Source organism: Spea bombifrons, chromosome 3 (genome assembly GCF_027358695.1).
Source record: "Spea bombifrons isolate aSpeBom1 chromosome 3, aSpeBom1.2.pri, whole genome shotgun sequence".
Classification (NCBI taxonomy): Eukaryota; Metazoa; Chordata; class Amphibia; order Anura; family Pelobatidae; genus Spea; species Spea bombifrons.
Genome location: NC_071089.1, coordinates 118179753 through 118191071, shown reverse-complemented (window position 1 = coordinate 118191071; position 11319 = coordinate 118179753). Strand labels below are relative to the sequence as shown.

General features: G+C 47.5%; 1 protein-coding gene across 1 annotated transcript; it reads left to right on the top strand.

Moving 5' to 3' along the window:
• Positions 1-6076: 6076 nt before the first annotated feature.
• DNAJC27 (DnaJ heat shock protein family (Hsp40) member C27) lies at positions 6077-11104 on the top strand. Its single transcript, XM_053460741.1, has 8 exons — positions 6077-6208; positions 7777-7952; positions 8660-8742; positions 8841-8910; positions 9763-9927; positions 10264-10386; positions 10708-10868; positions 10962-11104. The coding sequence occupies exons 2-8, from the start codon at positions 7866-7868 to the stop codon at positions 11092-11094; spliced, it is 822 nt and encodes a 273-aa protein (XP_053316716.1). The 5' UTR covers positions 6077-6208; positions 7777-7865; the 3' UTR covers positions 11095-11104.
• The last annotated feature ends 215 nt before the right edge of the window (positions 11105-11319 follow it).

The window sequence follows — 11319 nt, the reverse complement described above, 5'->3', positions numbered from 1 at the left end:
CAGCAAGCTCTTTCATACTCCTGATAGGAGGGGTCAGACATTTTTAGGGATTTTTCTTTCATTTTTTTAACTTTTCTTAAAAGTTTTTTTTTTTTTTTACTTATTTATTTTAATTTAAAAAAAAAAAGTTGCATTGCAAGAGCCACACGACATTACCAGAGACTCTCTTTTGTTCTTTGAAGACTCCTGGGATCTCTGCTGTAACTAGCGGCAACTCTGTGGATGTCATGGCGACATCGCCGGGTTTCTATGCCCGTTTATTTTTATTTTATTTTTGTTTTGTTTCTGCACAGCCCGAAGGACCCTGCCGTGGTGAACATCTGCGCATGTTTCAGCACCACCTCCTCAACAGACCTTAGAGCTGAGAAAAGCCCACACTCATCACGACGAGCCCGACGCGTTTCCCTGTTCTCCATATGGCGCATCTCAGTACCTTTAATCACGGGATAGATGAGAAGCTGCGGGCAGCCCAGCTGCTCTTGAATATGTCCAGCTGGCCTCTAGGAATCGGCTGGCTGAGGGTTGTGGGAGTTGCAGGTCGCAGCAGCTGGATTGCCTCGGGCTTGCGGGTCTATTCACTGCCGTGTGAAACGCTTCATATTAAATCAGCGCTCTGCGAAAACGGAACAAGTCAGACGGTCCGCCTGTGCCCGGCCGGGTGCTGCGCGGCTCTGAGACGTGACATTCTTACACCCCCCCCCTTAATTCATAATGCACCTTACTTACAGATATGCCCCTCTGCCCCCAGATATGCCACTCTGACACCTGAGATATGCGTTATGCCCAATAGAAATGCCCACCTGTCCCCCCTGATATGCTTTATGCCCCCTAGAAGTGCCACTCTTCCCCCCTGATATCCCACTCTGCTTCCTAGAAGTGCAACCCCCCCCCCCCGACTTACCAATGCACCCCCAGACTCCCTGGTGTCTAGCGGGGCCGGCCGGTGGATGTCTGTGCGATGTGCGCAAACAACCGCTGCAGGGTTTATACTGTTGATGATGGTGGGGTATGACAGGAGAGGAAGGCCAGAGGGGGTGGCAGGGGTATTACCCCGGGTCAGGCCTTCCATGGATCCAGATGGAGCTTTTCATCTTTTCTGCTTTACCCGAAAAGAAATATTAACCCTTTAATAGCCAATCATGAACACAATTGAGTCACCTGCATTCAAGCAGGGAGATCAACCATATATACTGGGAGCAAAAGCACCAACTCAGACTCTTTTATATATACGATCCCAGCGGGGATGCATTTGACCCTTCCCCACCCCCTAGCCCCCCAGCTATTTCCCACGCCTCCAGGCAAACATGCGCAGAAAGTGATCGCATTACGTCTCAGTGGGAACTCTTTCTTGCCAGTGTTTTTTTACACTCAGTTTGTTTGTTTTTTTACAATTTTTTGACTCTGAGCAGCAAGCTCTTTCATACTCCTGATAGGAGGGGTCAGACATTTTTAGGGATTTTTCTTTCATTTTTTTAACTTTTCTTAAAAGTTTTTTTTTTTTTTACTTATTTATTTTAATTTAAAAAAAAAAAGTTGCATTGCAAGAGCCACACGACATTACCAGAGACTCTCTTTTGTTCTTTGAAGACTCCTGGGATCTCTGCTGTAACTAGCGGCAACTCTGTGGATGTCATGGCGACATCGCCGGGTTTCTATGCCCGTTTATTTTTATTTTATTTTTGTTTTGTTTCTGCACAGCCCGAAGGACCCTGCCGTGGTGAACATCTGCGCATGTTTCAGCACCACCTCCTCAACAGACCTTAGAGCTGAGAAAAGCCCACACTCATCACGACGAGCCCGACGCGTTTCCCTGTTCTCCATATGGCGCATCTCAGTACCTTTAATCACGGGATAGATGAGTGGGCAGCCCAGCTGCTCTTGAATATGTCCAGCTGGCCATATCGGCTGGCTGAGGGTTGTGGGAGTTGCAGGTCGCAGCAGCTGGATTGCCTCGGGCTTGCTGGTCTATTCACTGCCGTGTGAAACGCTTCATATTAAATCAGCGCTCTGCGAAAACGGAACAAGTCAGGCGGTCAGCCTGTGCCCGGCCGGGTGCTGCGCGGCTCTGAGACGTGACATTCTTACACCCCCCCCCTTAATTCATAATGCACCTTACTTACAGATATGCCCCTCTGCCCCCAGATATGCCACTCTGACACCTGAGATATGCGTTATGCCCAATAGAAATGCCCACCTGTCCCCCCTGATATGCTTTATGCCCCCTAGAAGTGCCACTCTTCCCCCCTGATATCCCACTCTGCTTCCTAGAAGTGCAACCCCCCCCCCCCGACTTACCAATGCACCCCCAGACTCCCTGGTGTCTAGCGGGGCCGGCCGGTGGATGTCTGTGCGATGTGCGCAAACAACCGCTGCAGGGTTTATACTGTTGATGATGGTGGGGTATGACAGGAGAGGAAGGCCAGAGGGGGTGGCAGGGGTATTACCCCGGGTCAGGCCTTCCATGGATCCAGATGGAGCTTTTCATCTTTTCTGCTTTACCCGAAAAGAAATATTAACCCTTTAATAGCCAATCATGAACACAATTGAGTCACCTGCATTCAAGCAGGGAGATCAACCATATATACTGGGAGCAAAAGCACCAACTCAGAGTCTTTTATATATACGATCCCAGCGGGGAGAATAGGAAGGAGTCAGATCCAGACTGTGTGACCCGGAGAATCTGCCCCGTCACCCTGAGATAGGGGCAGAAACCCTGAGAGTTGTCAGGTGTGTACATGGTGCTCTACTGCCTATGTCGGAGACGCGATAAAACCGCCGCTCCATCCTGGCCTGTGCTCAACCTAATCGCAGACCTCATTAAAACAACATCGCCATGAAATGTAATTTGTTCTCACATGAAAACACTAATGTGCGTTGTAACTGTGAAATGAGTCGAACCATCTGGCCGCGATGGGCCATGTGACTCCTCGCTCCTGCGCAGGAACAGCCGCCTCGCCCCGGCTTCTGTATGGACGCAGCACGCTGATGGATTTTAAAAGCGGAAAATTATCAAAATTGAGAGGTTTATGTCGTGTACGGGAATCAGGAAAGGTCGGAATCCACAGAGATCCTGTAATTGCCCGGCGCAGCTTTCTCAATAATAAAATATTAAATACTGTTTGGATCGGATAATAGCCGCGGGCAGGAATGCTTATTCCGGGGATAAATTAGACCAATTGAGACATTAAATGGATCCTAATATAAAAATCACATCCTCGCTGCCGAGCGTAGAATGCATGGGGAGCGTCAGGGACGGTGCTGAGCTGCCAGAGAGCGCCACCGTGTGGCCAACCCTATGTCTGCAGGCAACAGGCTGCGCTGATATTAAACCCTGACAATACTTTGCCTTTTGGGACTCCTTATTGCCCCGTGCAGCCCCACCGATAAACAATAAAAGGCACTACTTGGTATGTACTTTAAGGAACGGGCTGTTTTTTAACCCCTTAAAGCCCGGGCTGTTGAATTTCATGTTTTAACATTTCTGCGGTGTTCATGTTTAGCTGTGATTTTCTTCTTTCTCGTTTTTCTGTACCCACACAAATCATATATTGGTTTTTGTCAGGAAGGGCTTTCTTTAGATGCCGTTATATTAAACCAACTATCTAGTTTACTATATAAATATTAAAAAAATATGGTGAAAAAAAAAAAAACTTTTATATTTTATTTGAAAAGTATGTTAGTCATCGAGAAAAGCTAAGGAAAAAACTGCTAGATAGATTCCAATACTGGTCCTGAGTTTATAAATAAGTACAAGTAGCGTAAAGCTATTTCAAAACCAATTTTTTCAAAATTTGTGACATTGTAACACTAATATATGTCATGAATCCCTCAATCACCCCCCACACGGACATATTTTTACAGAAGTAGACAACCCAGGGTATTCAACTTGGGGTATTTCGACACTTTTCATGCAGCCATTTTACCACCAATCTATGCCATAGAGGTAAACTTTTTGGTGATTTCTCCACACAGATTGCAATTCAGGCATAAATGTTCAAGGAGTTAAAGGGTTACTAAGAAACAGCACCCCAATATGTATTCAACAACACCCTCTGAGTACAGTGATACCCCCCATGCATGGGTTTGTCTGATTTTTGGGGGCTAAAATGCCACATTTGTGAAAAGCGCAATTTTTTTCAACTTTGAATTTTGACACCTGGTCACCCTGCACCCATGTCCTATTTGGGACATCTTTGAAGTCAGCCCATTGATTTCCCCCCATTCAATTCACCCCACCAAACCATACATTTCTGAAACCAAGACGACCCGAGGTATTTTAACTAATTCAACGCCAGCCTTTGTCAAAGTTTGTGGCAGCAATTTAATTACACAAAAAAAAATTACTACCACAAACCTGCTCTTTTGGAAGAGTTTTGGACCAGCTATTAAGCGAGGATTGGCCCAAATTAGTAACCTGTAAGTGTATCCAATCTTCACTGTGTCATTTAATTTGCGCGTGACGACGAAAAAAAGAGCGATACACTAAGTCTAAAAGGCTATTTTTTATTCATTCACTTAAAAAATCCAAAAGAAAATAATAGTGGTAATTTAATAGTTAACTGCGCCTTCTGAAGAAGAAGATTTTGTGGAGTTCAGGGGCGGAAAAAATAAAGTGGTGATTAGGAGATTAACGGGGCGACAGAAACGAGGAAGCTGAGCTGGAAATGTGCCCAGAAAAGCATAAATAATGCAATAATTATACGAAATAAATTAAATTATTCAGTGCGGCTCGATCTGTGTGCACGGCGGACACGCTAAATGTACAGCTCCTTATGGAGCATACTGGGGACTCTCAGGGTTTTTGCCCCAGTCTCAGGATGAAGGGGCAGTTTCTCCGGGTCACACAGTCTGGATCTGACTCCTTCCTATTCTCCCCCCGATGTTATCTGTCTTGTTTTAAGATTCAGGAGCCGTATGTCTATCCCATGCACGTTTACATTACTTCACTGTATTAACCTCTACCACTTCTGCTGGGAGGCAGATCCACTTATCTACCCCCCTCCCTGTAAAAGATAATCTTGAGGCATTGGGTCATAAGGAAGTGAGTTTGTTATCTGGAGCAGGAGTGTCGATCTTCAGTTCCCGAGACTGAAACCGCTGGGTATTGTCCCAAAATGGTTGGAATCGACTGAATAATTTGCCCAATCCTGGTGCTGTTCGTGGAGCGAGACATCCCTGACCTAGAAGGACTGACAAAATCGGAGCGTCAGCAGTTGGTTCAAATAGAGCGTTAAGGAGAGACGGTAACATGCATTCTTCAAAAGGCAGCCCTGCTGCAGCAGCTGCCCTCCTCCTCCATTATCGGTCATTCCTTTCTGCTGATTGGCTGCTTGAAAATGGAGCATTTCGTGGCTGGGGCGTCCCTTTAAGGACGCTGGGTTTAGGTGTGAAAAGTGATTTTTGCACAAAGTGTGAAAAAATTGTGTCACCATGAAATCTTCCTGCTGATTGGACCACTGTGTTGGTTGCTACGGTGACAAGACCTCTTTTCAAACTTTGCGCCAGAATGGCTTTACATTAAACCCCTTTCGGGTTGGATCAGCCGTATAACAGTCCTTAACTGGACCGGCGCAGAGTGGCAACCATATATGGCATGCGCAGTATGTCCTAAACACCAGAGCCTAAAATCAGGACCGCCATTCCGGCCGAGAGCTACCTCTGTGCCGAAAACTGGGACAGGGCCTTGAGATTGTTCCTAGTCCTGCTGAATGGCTGGACCCTTTCCAGAGTTAATTCTTTACTCGTGTAAAATGTAGTTATGATTTTTGCCAGGAAGAATTAATTGTCATGTGACACAAAAAACAGCCTCTGATTCGTTGCTGTCATAGAAAATGGGGGAAGAATAAGCCTCCAGTGGAAATAATAAAACGATCCGTTTAGAATAAATACCACAACCCATTAGCGGCCATTGCCGGGCTCTGACTGCTTGGTTGCTAGGAGACCATCTCCTTGCGCCGCACAACGCGCCTCCCAGGGCATGCCGGGTGATGTAGTCCAACTCGTGATTGGTGGTAACTGAACAGCTAGTGGTCGTGGGGGCGTGGTCAGCAGAATGACGTTACTCTATTCCTTACTCCGTTTCTGATCGGAGGGGGTGTTTGAGGTCGTGGCCTCGGACGTCACCGGCAGACGGTAATATGGCAGAGAGAGGAGAGCAGCCGGTATTTTACCGGGGAATGGCTGCTGTGTGACCCCCGTCACCGTGCAGGTAATGTACCCACTAACGGGGGGGGGTATGGAGTGCTAAGCACTGGAGACGGCAGCATACAGGTGGGTTAGCTGTCCCCTCAGTGTGTTGACCCCCTGGTTCTTCTGTCTTCACACTAGAAGCCTCCTTTTTTTGCGCTCAAGAGGGTCTATTTTGTTTTATTAAAAACACTACTTTTTAAAATTGCTTTAATTTTTTTTAATTTTAACCTATAAAATAGGCTAATGTGTACAGTGCCTGACTGTCTTCACACTTGTGCCAAAAAAAGTATTTTATATCTATATCCATCTATATATATAATACTGTTTTTAAAAGTTTGGGGTTAGACATTTCCTTGTTTTTTTGAAACAAAAACATATTTTCTCCATTAAAATAACATGACAAAACATGACTTCAGAAATCCAGCGCGGACGGGGTTAATGTTGTAAATGACTATTGTAGCTGGAAACGGCTGATTTTTAATGGAGTCTCTTCATAGGCGTACAGAGACCCTTTATCACTCCCATCACTCCTGTGTCCCAATGCCCCTTTATCACTCCCATCACTCCTGTGTCCCAATGCCCCTTTATCACTCCCATCACTCCTGTGTCCCAATGGCCCTTTATCACTCCCATCACTCCTGTGTCCCAATGGCCCTTTATCACTCCCATCACTCCTGTGTCCCAATGGCCCTTTATCACTCCCATCACTCCCGTGTGCCAATGGCCCTTTATCACTCCCATCACTACTGTGTTCCAATGGCCCTTTATCACTCCCATCACTCCTGGGTTCCAATGGCCCTTTATCACCCCCATCACTCCTGTGTTCCAATGGCCCCTTATCACTCCCATCACTCCTGTGTTCCAATGGCCCTTTATCACTCCCATCACTCCTGTGTTCCAATGGCCCTTTATCACTCCCATCACTCCTGTGTGCCAATGGCCCTTTGTCACCCCCATCACTCCTGTGTTCCAATGGCCCCTTATCACTCCCATCACTCCTGTGTTCCAATGGCCCTTTATCACTCCCATCACTCCTGTGTGCCAATGGCCCTTTGTCACTCCCATCACTACTGTGTTCCAATGGCCCTTTATCACTCCCATCACTCCTGTGTTCCAATGGCCCTTTATCACTCCCATCACTCCTGTGTTCCAATGGCCCTTTATCACTCCCATCACTCCTGTGTGCCAATGGCCCTTTGTCACTCCCATCACTCCTGTGTCCCAGTGGCCCCTTATCACTCCCATCACTCCTGTGTCCCAGTGGCCCCTTATCACTCCTGTGTCCCAGTGGCCCCTTATCACTCCCATCACTCCTGTGTTCCAATGACCTTTATCACTCCCATCACTCCTGTGTTCCAATGGCACGTTGTGTTTGCTGATCCAAGTTTAAGTATAAAAGGATAATTGATGGTCAGAAACCCTTTTTGTTATTATGTTACAGCCAGAAATGTCCTTGTTTTCCATGAAAACAGCTGAGTGACCCCAAACTTTTGATCTGTAGTGTTTGTATAGATTATATATATATATAACACTGCTCGGTATTGCATATTTAAACCCCTTTAATGTAACGTGTACACATTTTTTTAGGCGTGTAGATGCACATACGTGTGCCCAGTCCCTCCAAGCTCGCTGCTGCCGTGTTGTGACCTGTTGGGAAACCCAAACACAGCAGCACCATGGAAACCAACCTGCAGAAGAGGAAGGAAAGCCGGAAGGCCCTGCGGATTAAAGTGATCAGCATGGGCAACGCCGAGGTTGGCAAGGTAAGGGTTACTGCCCGGCCAGCGTGGAGGTGGATGTGTTAAGGGCTAATGCATAGACACCAGGGACACTGGCCAGTGTCTCAATATGGCCGCCGGATTGGTGCGTGTCCTGTCCGGGGGGGGGGCAATAATTTTTTCTTTTTCTTGTAACGTTGGTACATTTGCTGGTTTAATGCGTTAAATCCAGGCGGATATTAATGTGTTTCAGGCGGATCAAACACCGTATGTTTTAGATGTTCGCATTAGATTTGCTATTCCGCTAGCGAGCTACGGCCATCTGTCATTGGCTGCGGCGCGGAGGTAGGGCGAGCCCGGATTATCTCGTAATCTCCCCTCCGGCTGCCGCTGTGTACCTGAGACCCCCCCAAACCTCCCCCCGGCGGGGAACTCAGGCCTGTTAAAAGGGAGGGGCCGTCCATCTAACAGATTTACCTGTGCAGGTAGACAGACGCATCAGCACTACTGCTACAGGGTCATGTGACCCTCACGAGACCCCGCTAAGCACACGTAAGGGAGCTGGCAACCTGACCCTGGACTGTATAAAGAAGGCTAGTGTTCAGACTCCCAGCAGAAGTGGTAGAGGGTAATACAGCGAGGGGATTAAACATACAGCATGTGAATCTTTACAGACGTGGGGCGATCTGTCGGATACTCTGCCTCTCCATCGCTTACATTTTATTGAGAAAATAACTTTTTTTCTCTTTCAGAGTTGCGTCATAAAACGTTACTGTGAGAAACGATTTGTCCCGAAATATCAAACGACTATCGGGATAGATTACGGGGTAACAAAGTAAGTGGATATTTTTTACCTCAACCCGAACGTATGCTGATTCCGGAGAATTCTTCCACGGTGCCGCGTTCACGTCCCTGCTGTCATTCTTTCTTTAGGGTCCAGATCAGGGAGCGGGAGATTAAAGTTAATATATTTGACATGGCAGGGCACCCGTTTTTCTATGAGGTACGTTGTTCATCTTTACTTTGCTTTTTATCACAAGCCACTTTTCTCTTTCTTTCATTCTCTCTTTCATTCTCTCTTTCATTCTCTCTTTCATTCTCTCTGTTTCATTCTCTTTCTTTCATTCTCTTTCTTTCATTCTCTTTCTTTCATTCTCTTTCTTTCATTCTCTTTCTTTCATTCTCTTTCTTTCATTCTCTTTCTTTCATTCTCTTTCTTTCATGTTCCTGCTGCTGTTCTTATTCTGAATGGCCCTTAGTAATAGGAGTAGATTGAGATTGAGCACTCTCTTTTCAAGCAGGGATGGTGTGATTGTGAGTGTTAATTAAAGGTGAGTAAGGATGTTTACTAATAGGATCTACACCTTTTTGTGGTTTTGTGGCTTCATAGTGAGATTTTCTTGGTAGGACCCTGGATCTCTGTTGCAGATGGCAAACTATCCGTTACAGTTGAACACACACACACACACCGCCCCCCCCCTTACATAGCCAGCCCATAGACGGACATTGAACGGGCCGTAGGCTGCCCCCTTTGCCACGCGTCGGTCCTTGAGCTATCTGCCCGTTACCTCCCGGAGCGCATGGTTTAGTAGAGTAGGGTTAATGCCCCGGGGCCGTTTACAGGGCTGGCTTTAACCCTATTGAACACACATTAATGGCCATGGCTTTGGAGTGGGACATCCACCAAGGTCCTGATGGTCCGGTGCCCACACGCCTCTGGTCATATGATGCACGCGTGTAATTCCCAACTACAAGTTCACGTCACGTTTCTATCGGATGCATTTGGCAAAAAAAAAATCTACGGGTGAATTTACTTCTTCTTGTATTGTTTTGTGTTTTGTATTTCCATGTGTAGGTTCGCAACGAGTTTTACAAGGACACTCAGGGGGTGGTCCTGGTCTACGACGTTTGCCTCCGGGACTCCTTCGACTCTCTGGATGCCTGGCTGGCCGAGATGAAGCAGGAGCTCGGTCCTCAGGGCAACATGGAGAACATTGTATTTGTTGTGTGTGCTAACAAGGTGCAGTACACCGGGGTCCATCGAACCTTCCCCTCCGTGAATGTATACGGCACTGCTACAGAACCTGCCGGCAGATCGGCCCCATCCGGCCCCCGTCTAGTCCGCCCGTTCCTCCTGCTGTAAAGACCCAAACCTTAATCAGTTGTTGGTCTCGTCTTAGATTCAGGAGCAGTATGACTATGACTACCAGAGCCAAAAAAACCCTGCCTTCAGTTAGTTTTGCGTTGGAAGCACAGTAAATAATTAACAGCAAAAAAAAATTACATAGCATGCGTTTAATCCGCATTAATGGACCTTGAATGGTGGATCGTTTGACCGAGTTCATGCTCTCCGCAGATCGACTGCACGAAGCATCGCTGCGTGGACGAAAGCGAGGGCCGCCTCTGGGCCGAGAGCAGGGGCTTTATATATTTTGAGACGTCGGCACAGAGCGGGGAAGGAATCAATGAAATGTTCCAGGTAGATCCGCTTTTACTTTTGTAACGATGTTTCGTTTTTTTTTTTTTATCATTATTAAAAAGCGGTTACCTGATCGTTACAAAAATGACGTTAATGACCAGTTGGCTCACGGCAAGTGTTTTATGTTATTTTATTTTAAGATATCGAAGAGCCCCCGAATTAATTCACATCCACGGCGTCCTCTGATACGACCGAACCGTAACCCCCCCAACCTTTCACTGCAATAACCGCGGGTTCTGCGATACGACGGATGCAGGAATATAAAGCGATCGGCCCCCGCGGAGGACCTCTAACCATGCCCTATTTCTTTTTCCCCCTCAGTCTTTTTACTCTGCCATCGTAGACATGTGTGAAAACGGCGGCAAGCGCCCCACGTCCTCCATCAACATCGGATTCACCAAGGAGCAAGCCGACACGATCCGCAGAATCCGCAACAGCAAAGACAGCTGGGACATGCTGGGGGTGAAGCCCGGGGCCACCAGGTACGCTGCCAGCGTCTACGTTAAAATCCCGCAGGGCCGCGCCGTGTTTACTAACCCCCCTTTGTGTTTGTTTTTGTGCCCCCCCCCCTCCAGAGATGAAGTAAATAAAGCGTACCGGAAGTTGGCGGTCCTCCTTCACCCGGACAAGTGCGTGGCTCCCGGCAGCGAGGACGCCTTTAAAGCCGTGGTGAACGCTCGCACGGCCCTGCTGAAGAACATTAAATAGATGACAGCCCCCCCCCCAGCTCGTGGATATACCCTTCTCCCGCTCCTCCCTGACCGTCTACCTGGTCCTCCAGCTCGCGAATATACCCTTCGCTCCTCTGCCACCGCCCCCCAGCTCGCGGATATACCCTTCGCTCCTCTGCCACCGCCCCCCAGCTCGCGGATATACCCTTCGCTTCTCCGCCACCGTCTGCCTGGCCCTCCAGCTCGCGGATATACCCTTCGC